The 20,051-nt window shown below is 44.4% G+C and overlaps 2 protein-coding genes across 2 annotated transcripts in view; both read left to right on the forward strand.

The window, feature by feature from the left end:
• Positions 1–852: 852 nt before the first annotated feature.
• LOC138982310 (hydroxylysine kinase-like) lies at positions 853–11,465 on the forward strand. The gene is made up of 7 exons (XM_070355572.1): positions 853–968; positions 6,758–7,036; positions 7,935–8,072; positions 8,541–8,686; positions 9,085–9,259; positions 9,726–9,991; positions 10,697–11,465. Exons 2-7 carry the CDS (start codon positions 6,766–6,768, stop codon positions 10,931–10,933), a joined length of 1,233 nt encoding a protein of 410 aa, XP_070211673.1. The 5' UTR covers positions 853–968; positions 6,758–6,765; the 3' UTR covers positions 10,934–11,465.
• Positions 11,466–17,605: 6,140 nt separating this feature from the next.
• The window catches only part of LOC138983138 (uncharacterized), a 5,023-nt gene continuing 2,577 nt past the window's right edge, over positions 17,606–20,051 (forward strand). Inside the window, exon 1 of the mRNA XM_070356545.1 lies at positions 17,606–20,051. This exon is cut by the window's right edge and continues 1,741 nt beyond it. Coding sequence (XP_070212646.1) covers positions 17,606–20,051 — 2,446 coding nt within the window.

Genomic DNA, 20,051 nt, shown 5'->3' on the forward strand with positions numbered 1-20,051 from the left:
GCTGGGGTATGTCCCTCAATGATTTTGAAGAGAGTGGTGAGTCGCTGTTGTTTTCTGCGCTCTTGTAGAGATGGTAGATTTAGGTCCCGTAGCATCTTTGTTACACATCCTGGGTCTTGGGAACGGTAGTCGCGCTTTATGAATCTTGCCGCTTGTTTCTGAATCCGCTCAAGTTTTGTTTTGTTTTCAGGGTCGATTATTCTTTTCTAAGATACCCAAAACAACGTTTAGGATAGCGCTATTGCAGAAAACAGTGACATGCATCTTCCCGTCGAATTACTTTCTCGATAAGGCCTTCTATTAAAAGATATTTTAGAAATAGTGTGAGAGTGATGTTTGCCGGGCGTTGAAGCCTCTCAGTGCGGACTCTTAAAATCCGACTACTGTGCCGGAAAACGAGGCAAAAATGAAAATTAGTAATTGACACTGTTAATTACTAATTTTCACGTGAAAACGATAACCCTAGGTTTTGGCACAAGTAAGCCGTCATAAAACGCTACAGGAACTACACACTGTGGTACGAGTTTCGTCCCTTTCTGATACACCGCACACCAGCGCAACAATGTCCTTCACCTACCCCCACCCCTCACCCCCACACCTAATGTCCTTCACCACCCCTCACCCCCACCCCTATCCCCCCCTTTTTTTCCCCCCACTCTCTTTATCTTATTAGAATTAATGTCCAAAATAGGTCCTAGTTACCCGAGAGGACGTAAAACACCCAAACTAGTCAGTCATACAGCAACACTGAGTAGCAGCTGCAAAATCAAGGCACAGAGAGCACACTTGGGGAACACACAGCTTTCCTCGCACACTGTGTTATTCCGTCACGGTTCTGGTCACGGTGTTACTTTTAATGTTCCTGCAACCAATATTAGCGTTGTAATTGTGTGTTAGCTGGCTATCCAGTTCAACTGCCAACGCCAGCGGAGTTGTGCGTTGTGCGACTTGGATACAAAACACAAAAGGTAAAAGCTTTTGTAGGCTGCATACAATTGGTGACCTTTGGCTAAAAATAACATTAACCAACTTCGCTGGGGCTGCTGTCGCTAACAAGTACAGTACGTGGCATTAATTTGATGTGCGTCTTTTTCTTCGAATCCCGGCCTGCACATTTGGCATGAATAGGAAAAAAGCTAGTGTGTGTGTGTGTGTGTGTGTGTGTGTGTGTGTGCATGTATATATGTGTGCACTATGTGTGTGTGTGTGTGTGTGTGTGTGTTCTCCGGACGTCTGTGTGCATGTGTGCCGGGGTGTGTGTGCCACGGCCGTGTACGTGTGCCGTGTGTGTGTGTGTGTGTTCGCCGGTGTGTGTCACTGAGTGCATGTGTGCCGGTTTGGGTGTGGGTGCGCCTGTTTTCTGCATTGATTTGTTCGTGTGGTGGTTTTTAATGTGACAGGGAGACTACCGTCGCGGCCCTTCACAGCAGACTCTGCAGAGTTGTTGGCCTTAGAAGTAGGCAACACCTGTGGATTGTAGAGTTCTGTTTGTGATGGGGTCTGGCGGCTTTTGTCTCTCTGTATATGTTCATGGATTCCTTTGCGAATGCATATCAGTTTTTTATAGGGCTTAGAAATAAGCTCTAAAATTCTCAATCCTGTTTGATTGGACTTCGCCTCCAAAGGTGATTGTGGTGTTTCGGCACTCGGTTACATTTGGCGTCGTCGACAGGGATGGGACTCGACATATGTTCAGGAATGGCGTTATGGCCACTGAATCATTTTTCGTGCTGTTCCCATTCCACGAACCTGGGAGGGACCTAAGCTTGGTTCGGAACTTTGAGGACAAAGTTCATTCAAACGGGGGCGATTGTGACAGGGAGACTACCGTCGCCCTTCACAGCAGACTCTGCAGACTTGTTGGCCTTAGAAGTAGGCAACACCTGTGGATTGTAGAGTTCTGTTTGTGATGGGGTCTGGCGGCTTTTGTCTCTCTGTATGTTCATGGATTCCTTTGCGAATGCATAACAGTTTTTATACGGCTTAGAAATAAGCTCTAAAATTCTCAATCCTGTCTGATTGGACTTCGCCTCCAAAGGTGATTGTGGTGTTTCGGCACTCGGTTACATTAAGCAGTTTTCGACTTGGCTTTACATGCGTTATTGGCACGGTCTTCCATGGCTTTGGTCATTGTCCAGCAAGCTGTTGTCAGTAAAGTGTAAGCAAGCGGAGCTGATGAATGTGTGACTGTCGCCGCACGGCAGAGAGTGGTCAGCAGGGTTTCTGACAATGGCTATACTGGCAATCTGCAAAGTCAGTCTGAAATCCTTTGTCTGTTTGTCACGGTGTGTCGGTGTTTGTGTGTGTGTGTGTGTGTGTGTGTGTGTGTGTGTGTGTGTGTGTGTGTGCCGGTGTGTGTTTGTGAGTGTGTGTGTCTGTATGTGTGTGTATGTGTGTGTGTGTGTGTGTCAGTGTGTCTGTGTGTCTGTGTCTGTGTATGTGTTATTCCTTTTTTTTTTCTTTTTTTTTTTTGGGGGGGGGGTGGTTTGCTTACATCACACATCAGTTATACATAGGCTAAGAGTTCAAATGTGAACTATCTGGAGGACCCTAACAATTTTGGATTCATAAACAACTCGACTCCTGCTTGTCCTGTTTAAAGAGATGGCTGACAGGATGTGTGGCCGTGTCACAGGGTGTGTGTGTGTGTGTTTGTGTGTGTGTGTGTGTGTGTGTGTTTGTGCCTGTGTATCTAGCCCTATAGAGAAAGGAACTAGGAGCAGCCGGCACGGTTACACTGGGGACAAGTCGACACTGAAACGGCCAGCGCGAGGCCGGTTTAAACGAACGGTTATTATACTGGGATGTACCGTTATTGACAAATACTTTTCGCAAACACTCATTCACGTGCATGCGTAGTTAAAGCAGAGACATAGATAGAATGTAAGTCTCTGGTTAAAGGCACAGTAAGCCTCCCGTAAACCATCACAGATACTGTCAGGCTTTTACACACAGTACAAACACCCTTCCATTTGAACGCTCACCAAACGGGAACATCCTATGTGCCCTCCGTAAAGAGCGAGCAATTTTCAAAGAATAATATTTTGCGTGGTTTATCTTACTCCTGAGCCATCGTGATCCCGTGTGATCAAGTTTCTCTTCAGTTTTCACAATGTAGTCGTCAGTTAGTAATTTGAATGCGACTCGCTGTGAGCTTATCTGCAATAGCACGTTATTAAGTACCTCTGACTATGCACGAAACAAACGGCTGTGGTTCACAAGAACTCTAGCGATGGCTTTTGACTGTTCAGAGGAACTGGCGATAGGTATAAACCGTCGTCTGCTACGAGAACCACGACCTTGCGTGACCCTGCTTCCGGGCTTTTCTTTTTTCAAACTTTCAAAACTTCGAATTGTACTGATCTTGTCTTGATGAAAAAAGAATTCTTTTATGATTTAAGAATGTTTGTGTAACAAGCTGTCAATTTATTATTTAGATTTTAAAAGTTAGGTCTAGCGCCAAAACGCACCACGGTCCGATTGTCTCTGACACTCTCTCCGCAAAATTAATTCTTTGAAAATTGCTCGCTCTTTACGTAGGGCACCTAGGATGTTCCCGTTTGGTGAGCGTTCAAATGGAAGGGTGTTTGTACTGTGTGTAAAAGCCTGACAGTATCTGTGATGGTTTACGGGAGGCTTACTGTGCCTTTAAAGGATACCTTCCTTCCTTCCTCCATGTGTAAACCATCATGTAAACCACCAAAGATCTGTCCAAGCTTGTTCGCGAGGTAGGGGCGGCATCCCTCCACCGTGCTGAGACACATAACACAAATCTACAGCCCAGCAGTCTTATGCCAGTGCAGAGGGGGATTTTTGTTGTTGAATTAATTTTGCAGACTGATATAGGTCTCCGAGTTACAATTATAATTTACAGCAAAAGGTATTCAAATTAATATAATTTACAGCAAACGGTATCTTACAGCTTTAAACAAGACCTGGCAGTCAAAGATTTTTAAGTTCTTCGTCTGTTCGTGTGTAAACTGTGACCAGTCTGTGCAGACAATACGTGACTTAACCTACAATTTTAAGCACAAAGTAGCCTTACGCATTCCAGCTCCTATGCTGTTTTACTGACTATGACTGACTATGTACCTATGGGTGCGTGTGTGTGTGTGTGTGTGTGTGTGTGTGTGTGTGTGTGTGTGTGTGATCATGTGATTGTGTGTATGTGTGTGTTTGTGTGTGTGTGTGTGTTGACTGAAACTTTTAATGAGTTTTACAAATTTAAGTTTTAGAAAAATCAACTTAGTACAATACGCATTACGCACTAGCTCCTGAATGTATAAATAGGCAACACTTACCGTGCACGCATGTGGCAATTAGTTCACGCACGGATATATTCAAATCAAAAATAAATATGTTGAACCTGTATTACTTTTACTCTGTGTATATATTTGTGTGATTGCGCGCATATGTGTGCATGTTTGAGTGTGTATGCGCGCGCGCCCGTGTGTGTGTGAAAACCAGGGAGCATCACTAAGCATCACTCAGATACAGACTAATATTAATATCAAACTTACTGCCGAATACCGCAAAATACATCAAACGACAACAACAACAAACAAGTCGCGCAAGGCGAAATTACAACATTTAGTCAAGCTGTCGAACTAACAGAATGAAACTGAACTCACTGCATTTTTACAGCAAGAGCGTACACTCGTAGTATCGTCAGTCCACCGCTCGATGCAAAGGCAGTGAAATTGACAAGAAGAGCGAGGTAGTAGTTGCGCTGAGAAGGATAGCACGCAATGTAAAAAGAATAGAGATAAAGAAAAGCGTGCTATCCTTCTCAGCGCAACTACTACCCCGCTCTTCTTGTCAATTTCACTGCCTTTGCATCGAGCGGTGGACTGACGATGCAACGAGTATACGCTCTTGCTGTAAAAATGCAGTGAGTTCAGTTTCATTCTGTTAGTTCGACAGCTTGACTAAATGTTGTAATTTCGCCTTACGCAACTTGTTAACTTTCTGAGCGTGTTTTTAATCCAAACATATCACATCTATATGTTTTTGGAATCAGGAACCCACAATTAAGGAATAATAATAATAATAATAATAATAATAACGGGCATTTATAAAGCGCCTTATCAGAAGTTCAAAGCGCGTGACAACAATACATGTATACAAAAATCATACAATCACTGTCAGATTCAAACAACACATCATGCACATCTCACATCCCCAGACTCTATACTAAGGAACTATCCGTAGTGTTGTTGGAACAAGTGAGTTTTCAAATTGGACTTAAAAGATGAAATGGATGGAGAGTGACGTAATTGAAAGGGGAGTGAATTCCATAACTGAGGTCCATAATACGAAAACGTGCGGAAGCCATGAGCCTTGCGTTTAAAGCGACCTTGACGGAGAAGTCGAGCATCATCAGAAGAACGAAGGGTGCGAGAGGGAGTGTAGAGAGAGACCAGTTCAGAAAGATAGGCAGGTGCCGATTCAGAGATGATATTGTAGCAGAAGCAGGCAGCTTTATACCTAATACGTTCAGATACAGGAAGCCAGTGAAGTTCTTTCATGAGAGGAGTGCAGGGTTGTCGATGCTGTGCTCTGAAAATGAGACGTCCAGCAGAGTGTTGTACTTTTTGCAAGGGTTGGAGAGTGGAGTCAGGGCAGCCTATGAGAAGGGAGTTGCAGTAATCTAATCTGGACAGAATGCAGGATGTAACGAGAGTTTTAGTGGCATCAACAGTGAGAAATTTTCTTATGGAACCTATTCTTCTGATCTCAAAGTAACATGTCTGACAGACTTTTTTGATGTGTTGTTTCATTGAGAGGTGGGAGTCCATGATGAACCCAAGATTCCTAGCACTATCAGAGAGAGAAATGTCACTAGAACCTACTGTGATGGAGGCTGGAAGGGAAGTGGTCGAAGAGGAAGCTCCAGAGAAAAGAAGAAATTCAGTCTTGTCATCAAAGATGAAATTGTTTTTAAATCGATTTCGGAAATTTTATTTTAATAATAATTTTTTATATTTTTAATTTCCAGAGCTTGTTTTTAATCCAAATATAACATATTTATATGTTTTTGGAATCAGAAAATGATGAAGAATAAAATGAACGTAAATTTGGATCGTTTAAAAAAAAATTTTTTTTTACAATGTTCAGATTTTTAATGATCAAAGTCATTAATTAATTTTTAAGCCACCAAGCTGAAATGCAATACCGAAGTCCGGCCTTCGTCGAAGATTGCTTGGCCAAAATTTCAATCAATTTGATTGAAAAATGAGGGTGTGACAGTGCCGCCTCAACTTTTACAAAAAGCCGGATATGACGCCATCAAAGGTATTTATCAAAACAAAAAACAAAACATTCGGGGATATCATTCCCAGGTACTCTCATGTCAAATTTCATAAAGATCGGTCCAGTAGTTTGGTCTGAATCGCTCTACACACACACACGCACAGACAGACACACACACATACACCACGACCCTCGTCTCGATTCCCCCTCTACGTTATAACATTTAGTCAAAACTTGACTAAATGTAAAAACAGCAATTTTTTTAAAAAAGACAACAACTTCATAACTAAAAAAAACACAAACAAAATAATGGGGGGCAATTATCCTTGGGGGCAATTGTCACGGGGGGCAACTGTCCTAGGGGGGCAATTGTCCAGATGGCAGTTGTCGGGGGGGCAGTTGTCCGGGGGGCGGTTGTCTGGGAGGCAATTAGCCTAGAATGATTTTGGACAACATTGGTGTTAAATATTTTTTCTGATCTATCTTTTATGCTCTTCCTTTCCAGCCCGTGCCATGTCTTCCGAGCAAGGTGGTGAAGATAACTCCGCGGGAACCGAGATCTATCGGCCAGAGCTATCTCCCTCAACAGTGACGCAATTGACACTTGACCTGTACGGCCTGCACGTGCTCAGCTGTCGGGAACTGGACAGCTACGACGATCGGAACTTTCACGTGACCGTGGACACCAGCTTGGTGAAGAATGAACACATCACACAAGTCTGGCCGCACGGCTATGTGTTTAAGGTTCTCAATTCTCTGGACTCCAGAAAGCCCGAAGTTACTGGTAAGCATGATGAGCCACGGTCGGTCAGTGTTAGGTGAATTTGCTGGTTAGATCAAAGGACTGCTCAGCCTATTTAGGCAGAATAACTAAAACTGGGATGAAAGTCGCTTGTTCATTTTCATGGCATATTCATTCAATCGTTGTCGTTAAAACACTAGTAAGTTGTTAGGAATAAACTCTCAAAATGCCAAACGGTATTACCCAATATTGACGGACTGTGTGATGATATCTTCTGCTATGGTCTGTCGAAACAGACCAATAGCAGAAGATATCATCACACAGTCAGTCAATGTTAGATATATTGCTAATTCTCTGGACATTTTGTATTTACTGTAAAGAAATTACAAAAGTATTTGTCTCAGTTTTGGCTGTTCCATATCCCTCCCTCTGATTATTATTTCTTTTTGTTCACTCTTTTCTTGTACTTTTCAGTATTTCAAAATGTCTTTTCTTTCAAAAAGTCTTTAGTCACTTGCTCAACTAAATTCTGGGATAATTAAATTTTCATATATATTTGTTTGTTTTTAAATTTAGGTGTTTTTGTTTTTGAAGTGGGGAAGCAATAAAGAGGTCGTCGATATCAAAACTGATATCGACAGAAATGTCGTCGATATTACTTTTGCACTGAGCTCAGTTTTGCCCAATTGACCAATGGAAATCCACGTAACATATGAAATAGCAATATACGCTGATATTCTTGGTGGCTCGATATAGGCCTCGTGAAAACAGTTCGCTTCACTGTCTCAGATCTGGTCAACCTTTTACATGGGATAACACCATCCCTCCACTTGGTCACATACCAAAATTCAACACCCTGACCACTTTCTGTGGTGAGTTGGACTTTTTTTTAATTCTTGCAATATTGAATTCGAGCTTCTTGTTTGTAATACTTTTTTAGAGGCGAAGAATGCGATGATGGTGCATGCAGTGGAGAGAGGGTTCCCCACGCCCAGGCCTGTGCCCTCCCTGTCCGGTCAGTTGTCCTGTCTGCAGCCACTGGCCAGGGAACATGATGACCAACACAACGTTAACGCAGGTCAGTAGCCTATAGCCTTTGTTTTGTGTGATTAAATATCACACTGTATGACTTGTGCATAGCATCAGTTGTCGTGTCGTCAGCAACTAAGTATGGAATAAAGGATATAACGTCGCGTAAGCCTACATGTAGTCCCATAACGTTTTGGTTGTAAGGGGACGAGATGTTAGAGGCCTCTCATTCGAGATTCATGCAGAGGTCCAGTGGCAAAGACGTGTAGGAGAACGTGAACGTGTGGTGTATGACGTCACCCGTACGCGTCGAAGAGACACAACCGGCGAGCACACGACGTGTAGATCCTGAAAAACGTGTGACGTAGAAGGTGCATTTGATGACGTTGAAATGTGCATTTGATTACATACACGCATGCCGTGCGTACACGTTCTGAGAAAAACACTTTCTGGACCTCTCTAATAAAGTTGTCTATGTCTACGTTATTCACAGTGTAACTGTGTGTTTGTTGAACAGATTGCCAGAATCAGACAGACAAGGACGTGTACCTGGTTCGTCTGATGGAATACCTGCCCGGTACGACCCTGGCTTCCGTGCCTCTCACACCACAACTCAGCTTTCAGGTTGGACACTATGCTGCCAAGCTTGACCTGGCTCTAAAGGTACTGTCGGTGAACTTATGTGTGTGCTCGCGTGCGTGCGTGCGTACGTGTGTGTGTGTGTGTGTGTGTGTGCGTGTGTGTGTGTGTGTGTGTGTGTGTGTGTGTGTGTGTGTGTGTGTTTATAAAATAAGGGTGTGTTTATAAAATAAGGAAGACTAATAACCCACAATTCCTACGCCCTTCGGGCCTTCCTGTCGTTGCCGCGGTGACATTAAACAATGGATTTGAATGCTAACTGAATGTTTTGAAGCTATGCTGGAGCCTGGCCTGGGAATGTCTTCGACCTTGTAGTCTGCGAACATCAGTTATTATTTGTTAAATATTTCTTGAATTATGTTCAAAAATAGATTTACCACAAGCAAAGCGTTTGGTTTTGACTAAAAATTGTTTGCCAACAGGACTTTGATGACAGCAACTGTCCAGAGTTGATAGTGAACTGGAATATGCAGAACGTGCCTTCGTTACGTCACCTATTACGTTTCATCAGTGACGCAGAAAAGGCCAGCGTCGTCAGACAAGTCATCGAGGACTTCGAGAAGAAAGTTCTCAAATGCGAGAGTGGGCTTCAAAAAGGTAACGGATTGGTAATGTTCAATTAAGTTTATAAAAGTCGAATAGTCGGTGTAGGTGCCAAGCACGTACACCAGAAGCAGAATGTAGCCTACGCTCCAAATTGTTTGCTTGACATTTTCTTTGTACTACATTTATTCTATTTTTGGGTACCTCCAGATAATAAGCATTTGCCAAAACACTCAGCCTGCCTATGTAGAAGTGTGACGTAAGCGTACCCCCCCCCCTAAAAAAAACCACCACCCACCAGTAATAAGGAATAATGTCAGAACAAAGAAAGAAAGAATGCCATGTTGTAACTAATGTCTCAGCAAAGAACAAACCCGTACTTCATTAGTATCTCCAGTATGTATCTCAGTTTCTTGTTTACTCGCGACTTTCATGTGACTAACATAATTTTTTTGTAAGACCAGACCAAACTCTTCACAGCACTTAGATATCTTAGCAAATTCGTTTTGTTCTCTTCCAGCGATCATTCACAGCGACTTCAACGTCCATAACATTCTTGTCGGACCAGAGGGAAACACAAACACTTCGTCGTCACCCACATTGTCATCGACATCGTCATCGTCTTCCAACATGTGTGTCTGTGGTATTCTGGACTTTGGAGATGCCACCAAATCCTTTCTCTTGATAGAGGTTGCCATAGCAATGACCTACATGACCTTGTTGTGTCCCGCCGACCTTGACCCCGACGAAATGTCTGGGCAAGCTCTCGCTGGATATTTGTCAGAGGTACGTGAAACTCGCTGCTTCGTTATGTCAGGGGACATTAATGTATATGAGGGGGGGGGGAGGGGCGGAGGGTGTGTGTGTGTGTGTGTTTGTGTGCGAGTGCGCGAGTGTGAGCGCGAGTGTGTGTGTGTTGTCTGTCTGTCTGTCTGTCGCGGCTGTCTGCCTGCGTGGGTATCTTTGTGTGCCTTGTTGTGTGTGTGTTTGAATGTGTTTCCGCGTGTTGGTGTGTTGGTTTGTTTTTTGTTCTCCCAGTGACTGTACATGTAACTTAAAAGCTTTGTTCGTGACTGAATGACAAGGGAGAGGACTCAGTCAGGTCAAACGCTTTTAATCAATAAATAGGTTAAGTCCCATCTGCAGGTCAGTTTTCAGCTTCGGTGTCTTCTCTGTGATGGCCGATACAGTGCCTGTTTGTCTATCTGGCTTGCTTTGTATCTGTCTGTGTCCGTGCCTGTGTCAGTGTCCTTGTCTGTGTTTGTTTGTAGGCCTATGTGCCTCTGTGTGTGTCAGCGTATATCAAACACAGTACGTCAATCCCACATACGCACTTCTGTAGGTTACCCCTCCCCCAACCCCACCCCTCTCTCTCTCTCTCTCTCTCTCTCTCTCTCTCTCTCTCTCTCTCTCTCTCTCTTGTTGTTGTTGTTGTTGTTCTTGTTGTTCTTGTTGTTGTTGTTGTTGTGATAACTTCACTGTCTCTTGCAGATGAAACTGAGCAGGGAAGAAGTGGACCTGATCCCGCTGACAATGTGTGCTCGCTTCTGCAACACCTTGACCTTTGGCTTCCATCGCCTCGTCCTTGACCCCGGCAACGACTACTGCATGGTCGACGCCAACAAGGTGTGGCCGCATCTGCAACGCCTGTGGTCACGCTCCGCTGCGGACACGGTCACTCTGTGGAAGAGAGTCGCTGACCAACTCGGAGTGGCCTTTCCGAGTTGATATAATGAAGTTGCGGGATCGCCGAACGAGGTTGTAAACGTTTGGTTTAAACATAAGTTTATTTTAACAAAAGTTACAATCATGACATGTAAACGTTTACGTTGGAGTTGCAGCCTACTCTGAACGCAGAATACATAGTGCTTTAGAGTAGTTACAAGATCGAGGAACGGTGTTTTAACTGAGACGAGGGCGGCAAGAGTTTGCATAGTACAATGCTTTGCTCACTCGATCAGGGATTCTGAGCCCTCCTTTCTGGGCCAATACGGTTATTGAGAGAACAGTAGTGATAATCCTAGGCCGGTGTGGCATTTCAATTCCTTGTGGTAAGATTGTGAAAAAACAATTAGGCGTTAAAAGGTATTTCTATATTTGCTGACGAACTGAGTGTATGGCATTTCAAAGCTGGCGTACGACTGTCCAGCAACGAACCATTTTCTAAAAACTGTACAACATTCTTACAACATTGACATGTTTGTTGTATTTACGAGCTGATGAACAACAAATGTTGCAAAATAAATTGTATTCTAACACTGTCAGTGGTTTGGTTGTACAGTGTGTACATTTCAAAGGAAGCCTTTGTAATCCTACCACATAACACAGTGTGTGTGTGTGTGTGTGTGTGTGTGTGTGTGTGTGTGTGTGTGTGTGTGTGTGTGTGTGTGTGTGTGTGTGTGTGTGTGTGTGTGTCAGTGTGTGTGTGTGTGTGTGTGTGTGTGTGTGTGTATGTGTGTGTGTGTGTGTGTGTAGACTGAGGTTACACACATCGTCTCGGTCAGTCAGTAGATAGTAAAAATAGTGGTCGAAGTTTGCGGATCATGAAAAATGCGAGCTTCAGTTAAATACTGCAAGCTCGCATTTTTCATGATCTGCGAACTTCGACCTATATTGTTACTATCGACTGTGACTCGTTGTGTAACCTCTACTTATATATAAATATGTGTTTATGTTGAAGTTTGACACGAAATACCCTTCTCTTAGGGAGTTAACCAAGCCGATAACTGAACAGAAAGCAAAGGTAAACTGTCGGGTGATCGTACTAAGAAAAGAACTTATTGCTAGGGGGAGCGTATCAAAGGTGGTCGGGGGAGTGTATCAATACAATTCCGAGCGTCGTAATTAATCGTCCAAATATACAAAGATGGAAAGCTTTGAAATGATCATTGGTGGTTCAAAGCAAGTGTTCTAGATTAAAGAATATCACTGGATAAACAAATCGAAGCACAATAACTGCTGCCTTGAGTTAAACGTGGGGAAAGGTAAAAATAGACTAAAATAATACTTGTTACAGCACAAATCGTGCAAGTGCTCTTCGAAATGCCATCCAAAGTAGACATATGAAAGCATGAAGTTCACGCCGTATAAATAGTTACATCGTGTTTTGGGAGCACAACACAAAAGTTACGGGTCGCACAAGCTCGTGGGCAAAAACTTGAGGTTGTATATTTGTTGCTCAGAGAGACGCCAAGGCTTCGTGCTCTTAACTTTTGGTAGATGAAGAATGTTCAGTGTGTATTTTTCTTTGAATCCACGATACTACATTTTCTTAAATGTGATTTTAACCGTTGCTTCAGCTTCATCCACTCTCTCAGTTTTTGTGGAATATTGGGACGTTTGACCTTTGCACGCGGCCCACGTATGCAGTTTGCACATACCGTAAAATCCCTAGCATACGCTCACCCCCCCTCCGCACATATTTCGGGTAAAAGTAGGGGGTGGGCGTTTGCTAGGTATACACCCCTTTGCAAGATAAAGTGTCATCACATTTTCACGAGAAAAAAAAGTGATACAACCATGTGATTTATGCAATTTTAATAAAAAAAATAAACACACCGTTTGTTTACGCAAATAAAGATCAACGTTCTGTGATAGAAAAAAAAGAAGAACAATAGGGGGAAGAATTTACCCGATGCTCCCCAGCATGTCGTAAGAGGCGACTAACGGATTCTGTTTCTCCTTTTACCCTTGTTAAGTGTTCCTTGTATAGAATATAGTCAATTTTTGTAAAGAGTTTAGTCAAGCAGTATGTAAGAAATGTTATGTCCTTTGTACTGGAAACTTGCATTCTCCCAGTAAGGTCATATATTGTACTACGTTGCAAGCCCCTGGAGCAAATTTGTGATTAGTGCTTTTGTGAACAAGAAACAATTGACAAGTGGCTCTATCCCATCTCCCCCCTTTCCCCGTCGCGATATAACCTTCGTGGTTGAAAACGACGTTAAACACCAAATAAAGAAAGAAGAAGAACACAAGTGACCTTGATTTTCTCATTCTCAGAATAACGTCAGCACAAACACAGTTTCTTCTCTTGTTTGGAGACCCTCTTCCAAGGGGGTCGGCCCGCTATTGCGCGGGGCCGCTATTGCGCGGGGTCGCTATTGCGCGAATCTTTAGGGTTAGGGTTAGGGTTAGGGTTAGGATAAGGGTTAGGGTTAGGGTTAGGGTTAGATTCGCGCAATAGCGGCCCCGCGCAATAGCGGTCCCGCGCAATAGCGGCCCAGCCCCCTTCCAAGTATTCCATCACAACTTGTTCAGCTTCTTCAGATCTAACTGGCGGTCTTTCAGACAACTTTCATTTTTCCTTTTCTTTCCCGTATTGCTGTTCTAATATGTTTCTGTGTTCCCTCCACTCTCTCATTCTTTTTTCTGTCAAAAAACACCTCGCGGGCACATAACGAAACATTGCCTGCAGCTTCGTTTTCAAGATATCTCAGGGATTTCAGTTTGTATGTCACTGTATAAATATGATTTGTGCTTCGGCATGGCTGAACATAAGCTTAGAAAGGAAGTGCTTGTCAACGAGAGAAGTGTTCAACACTCAATAAAAGACGTCACTGAACGACGTCACTGAAAGACATGACGTAATTTTATCCCCTCCTCCCCCCTCCCCCCCCCCTCCCCAAAAAAAAAGCGAACCATTGAACAGTGTGCACAAATCGTAGAACAAAAAACCGGGGTGGGCGTTTGCTAGGTAGTGACCCCTCTGCACAACATTTGGCCGAAAGTAGGGGGTGGGCGTTTGCTAGATACTGGGCGTTTGCTAGGGATTTTACGGTACTGTAATGTTCTTAGTAAGCTGCAATATATCAAGGATTATGTGGTTCGGTCGTTTTCTTGTGTCTTACACAATTCAGGTTTTATGACGTTTTGTGGTATGATACCCACACATGAGTAGGTTACAGAGCGCACAACAACTGCAGGAAAGGCTTGTTACGACACGCACTTCACTCATGTTACAGACCGCACTCCCACAGAAAACCATTATGTCAAAATAAGATCAGAACTAACCACTTTTACACGCCCAAAACGTGAGTAGATAAGTGTAAAAAGCTGACACTGAGACAGTGCATAGTGAAAAGACCAATGCTTTATTTCAGCAAGTGTTTCTTCACCATTGGAATGTGCTTACCCCATGGCACGGAAGTTCCTCCGCCACAGGACAAATTCGGCCAATCTAGAGGAATATTGTAAAATAATTTTCAGGCCAATATGTAATGACTGAACAAAGTTTAAGGTGAGGGAGGGGGCCGGGTGGGTGGTGGTGTACGTGGATTATTGCAAGGGTACGCCACTCAGAGAAGCCTTACATTTGCCTGACAATAAGAAGTGAAGATGAAAACAACAGGGAGCAATCAGCATTGAGGAAGCCATCGCTATATATCAGCTAGGTATACCATAGATGGTCGTTAGATATATTCAATTTTCAATACTGCTCCCAATTTATTTTGAAGTTGCACCAATGTTTTGCTCTAATTTGATTTTCAGATGACAAGATTGTAAAAAATATGCTGTTGTTTTCTTCTGATTTACAGAAGCCTGAATGTATTTTTGATGACGTCTTGTCTTCGTCAAGAAAGAGAATTCCATGATGTAGTGACTGATGTATACATGCCTATAACTGAAGGCTTTCGGTTTGACTGCACACTTTTATTTTGACCGTTTTGTGCTGAAAGGATGGACAAGAAGAACAAGAAATATATGTGTTGGTATTGTTCAGAAAAGTTTGAAGCATTCAAGACAGGAAAAACACGCTGAGTCATGGCTATCAATTCGAAATAAACTTCGCCAAAACAATATTGCGACAAGTTTTACATCCGAACAAAAGCATTCATTCCCGCATCACCCATTCATCATTTCTGTTAAAAGGCACCCATCTTGGCTATCTAATACGATTTTCGAATTAGGGGAAGGGCTCCTAATATGGACCGGCTCCTAAATATGGACCACCTTCTGTTCTGACAAACTAACGGCGCTAGAGCGCTCAAAAAAGTTTTATTCGCTGTATTCACCCTCTCTGGATAACTTGCACATGTCAAAACAGTTGCAGAAACAGAAATCTCAAAACCGTTAGGCTTTTTCTCTTTTTTTCACTTTTGGCAGCGTTCACTCTAAATTTGCCGCCTAAAACGGACTCGTTTCTGTCCACAGCCAAAGCTTTTATCACACAAAAATTGCTATATATGACAGCTAAAACCGTATTTGTTACATTTTAGCAGTGTTGACCCCGAGTTTGTTCTGCAAACAAAAAATAATAGCAAAATCTCAAAGTATGTGCGAGTCCCCTAATATGGACCACCTTCAACAAATCGAAGAAAATAAAAGCTAAAGGCTATTTTCATTCATTCATTAGAAAGCTTGCTGGAAATAACCTATAACTAGCCCTCGAGATTAAATAAAATGCAACCAAAAGTCTTCTTTTCGTGGAAGTTGATAATTTCACTTATTTTCACTCTGTTTTTAATAAGCTTCTTTAGTTTCCTGGTGTCCTTCAAATAATGCCCTCATCAACCCGAAACAGATAAATCTAGAGCATATTTTAATTAGGCTGACTTGTACACTAAGTTGTGTCATGTTATTTTAATATATAGGGGGCTTTTTACAGTGATTCGTGAAGGCCGCTTCACTGGTCCATATTAGGCGCCCAGGCTCTTAATATGGACCCTTTGTGATTTTTTCTGTATTTAATTTTTGCTGAATGTCTATCAAAGCTATTTCACTCTAATTAGGCCTAACGGTTAACCTAAGAGAGAAGGACTACCAAACACAAAATGAAACTTCTTCGCAAGAAAACAAGCTAGTTATCAGCATGAAACAAAAAGTGGTCCATATTAGGAGCCCTTCCCCTGAGTAGAAGTGCATTGCCAAGGCACTGCATACCCCCTGTAAAGGACAAATTCTCTCTCTCTCTCTCTCTCTCTCTCTCTCTCTCTCTCTCTCTCTCTCTCTCTCACACACACACACACACACATACACACACACAAACAGACACACGCACGCACACACACACACACACACACACACACACACACACACACACACACACACACACACACACACACACACACACACACACACACACACACACACTGTTAGGAAACGCTGCCGTTGCTGAACTTTGGTTCAGTTTTGTGTGTTGCATGTAGTTGACTTATTTGTACTTTGTGGGAAAGTACCGATATTATATTTTGTAAACACAATATTTATGTTTGGACGAGAATGCAGGTGAACTTTCTAGTCCTGTCAAAACAAGTTGTTTACCACGTTGTTTTGAGTCGTGGGTTCGTGGCGTTCGCTCGGATTAAGTGCGTCGGCGCTTTTGATGTACGTCACTGTTCTAGTCCATAGACGGCTGGTATAATGTAGTTGTATCATGTTCGGTCTGGAATATTCTCGAGATTGAGTATTTGCTATATAGGCCAGCGCGATTTGTATGAAAAAAGCTTCTATTTGAGTTCTGCTACGATGTGCAGTTGTATGTATGGAATGCTAAATAAATCCTCGAACTCAATTTGACGAGTTGTTTTCTGCTGCTGCGAAGACGGGCGACGTAGAATAAAAGAACACAACTATACGACGTTTGAGAACTTGTGGCAATCTCAAGTGTCGTGTAACAATTGGGGGCCAAGCCAAGGATCTACGTTTAACGCCAAGGGTTTTCCAGCAACAAGGACCAGTGTCAAGACAGTCACAGGAGGTAGCCATCAATCGGGTGTATCCTGAGGGATCAGTATTGAGACTACGGAACCGTGGATTCGGTGTGACTGGTGAAGAGTTTGGTAATCGCCGCAGCTCGGTACGGTGAGCGACGCCGGAGTGTATCGGGATTACAGAGGTTAGCTGCCGTTTGGACGAGACGGACTTCGTCGCGGAGCTAGTGCATTAATACTACGAAATACGACTGAGGTACGTCGTGTACGTATCGTGAGCAGTGTGCGCTGTCACGTTAGACGAGGAGGGTGGCAGCCTGCGTCTACGAAGGTGACCAGCGACGAGAGAAGCATCGGAGGTGCAGTAGAGACTGTGTTCTTTTAGAAGACTACATTCGTCTACGTTCGTGGCTGTGAAAGAATACAGACGAACGCACCGGAAAAGACCAGAATGGCTGAGTTCTGGGCAAAAGGAGTTGAACTGGGACTGAAAGGCAAGCAGCTGACGGAGTTCGTCGAGTCCCAGACACGACTGCTGGCGCAGCGTGAAGAAAGACAAGCGCAGCGTGAGCGAGAAGAAAAAGAAAGACAAGCGCAGCGTGAAGAAAGACAAGTGCAGCGTGAAGAAAGACAAGCGCAGCGTGAGCGTGAAGAACGACAAGCGCAGCGTGAGCGTGAAGAAAGAGAAAGAGAAGCACAGCGTGAAGAAAGGCAAATGGAGCTGAAACGCTTAGAGCTCCAGATAGAAATGGAGACGAAGCACTTAGAGCTTCAGACAGAAATGGTGCGTGTTCAAAATGAGCACGCGGCACCACGCCCAAGAGATAACCAGCAGCAAATGTTACACAGGGCACCGAAACTTCCAGCATTCGCTGACGGGAAGGACCAGATCGACTGCTACCTTGCAAGATTCGAGAGGTTCGCTGAGAGTGCTAGATGGCAGCGCGACGACTGGGCGATTCAACTCAGCGCACATTTGACTGGGGCAGCACTTGAGGTCTACACTAGACTCTCAAATGATGACGCCAGAGACTATGATGTACTGAAGGAAGCTCTGCTGCGTTGCTACAACTTCACTAAAAGGGGCTACCGTCAACGCTTCCGCGAATGCCAGCCATTGTCTGGAGAGACACAGAGCCAGTTTGTGGAGCGCCTGTCGTCATACCTGCAGAAGTGGGTGGAGTTATCAGGTGAAGAGCAGTCATACGAGAGTCTGCGGGACTTGATCGTGAAGGAGCAATTCCTTAATGCCTGCCCGAAGGACCTGGCGACCCGCTTGGAAGAGCAAAAACTGCGGGGTTTGAAGGACATAACTGATGCTGCTGAGCGTTATCTCATTGCTCATGGAAGGACCCTGGGGACGTCAAAGTCAACGAAACCTTTCCAGAAGAGCGGGAACCAGGGAAACCAACCTGCCAAGGGACAAACTGAGTCCGCACCATCATCCAATGAAGGGCAGAACATAACGTGTTTCCATTGCAATGCCAAGGGCCACCGAGTCGCCAACTGTCCCCAAAAGAAAAATAACGGACATGTCAATGACAAAGCGCAAGAACATCGACGGAGATATTACGACAACAAGAGGCAAACGAGTGGCTCGAACCAACAAGTATGTGCGAGCAGCGTCATACTTCCAAGGGCTGCCGAGCAAGTGGCTACACCATCGGACGTGGAAGAATGTTTATCTGATGGCCAGCTTCTACTCGCCAATGGCAAGTCAATCTCTGTCGTCGCCAGCGCAGCTGTGTCAGTGTCGAACATGCCCGTGTCGAAGGGATTTGTTGAGAAGCAGGAAGTGACTGTTCTCAGAGATTCGGGCTGCAATGGAGTCATTGTCAAAGAGGATCTGGTGCCGACAGAGAAGTTCACTGGTGACTTCAAGTGGACGCTCATGGCTGACAGCAAATGCGTGAAGGCACCAGTGGTAAAAATCCAGATCGATACTCCATACTTCACCGGAGAAGTTGAGGCCGTCTGCCTGAAGAAGCCCTTGTACGATCTATTAATTGGGAACATTGGGGGTGCGAGACGTCCTGATGACCCTGATTTCGAATGGAGAATGGGCTCAGCTCAGCCTGCTGCTGGGGAGGAAGACCCACTGCCATTCGCGAGTGAAGATATCAGCGAACTGTTACGAGATGACAGGGCCACTGTGCATTGCCGCGACCAGCCGCAGGTTGTAAGCGCTGTGACGACCAGAGCCCAGGCGAAGAAGGACAAAACAACTACGCCACTCAGGGTCACCAACAGTTCTGCAACTGCTGTCGTGGACAGGGATCGGCTGATTCAGCTACAGGAAGCTGATTCGACCTTAACAAAGTACAGGAGTCGTCCTGTCAAGGAGATGACTAAGGGCGAAGGCACTGTGCACTTTGAAGTAAAGGCCAAGATCCTGTACAGAGTGTTCCAGCACGCGAGAGTCAACGGTGGGAAGCCATTACGTCAAGTTCTGGTGCCTCAACCACTTAGGCGCCAGGTGATGGAGGTGGCCCACGACTCTATTATGGGAGGTCACCTGGGTGTCAAGAAGACATCGGACAGAATCCAGGCTGCGTTTTACTGGCCAGGACTGCATGCGGATGTGACTCGATTCTGCCGATCGTGCGATATTTGCCAGAAAACCATACCTCGAGGAAGGGTCCCGAAAGTGCCGTTGCAGAAGATGCCTTTGATCGACCGACCTTTCAAGACAGTGGCCATTGACCTCATCGGCGAGATCAAACCGCCAAGTGAAAAGGGTCATCATTGGGTACTGACCCTGGTAGACTATGCAACCAGGTACCCAGTAGCCGTGCCTCTGAAGAAAATTGACACCGAGACTGTTGCCGAGGCACTTGTGGACATTTTCAGCAGAATTGGGGTTCCTGAAGAGATCCTCACAGACCTGGGGACACAGTTTGTCTCTGAATGCATGGAAGAGGTCAACAGGCTGCTGAGCATTCGTCACTTGACTACGACACCCTATCACCCGATGTGCAATGGGCTGGTCGAAAAATTCAATGCGACGCTGAAGTCCACGCTGAAGAAACTATGCAGTGAGCAGCCAAGGCAGTGGCATCGCTACATCAATGCCTTGCTATTTGCATACAGGGAGGTGCCACAAGAGTCCACTGGATTCTCCCCGTTCGAGCTGATGTACGGGCGGACCGTGAGAGGCCCGATGCAAATACTAAAGGAATTGTGGACGAAAGATG

The sequence above is a fragment of the Littorina saxatilis genome, linkage group LG12, assembly GCF_037325665.1.
Source record: "Littorina saxatilis isolate snail1 linkage group LG12, US_GU_Lsax_2.0, whole genome shotgun sequence".
NCBI classification, from domain to species: domain Eukaryota; kingdom Metazoa; phylum Mollusca; class Gastropoda; order Littorinimorpha; family Littorinidae; genus Littorina; species Littorina saxatilis.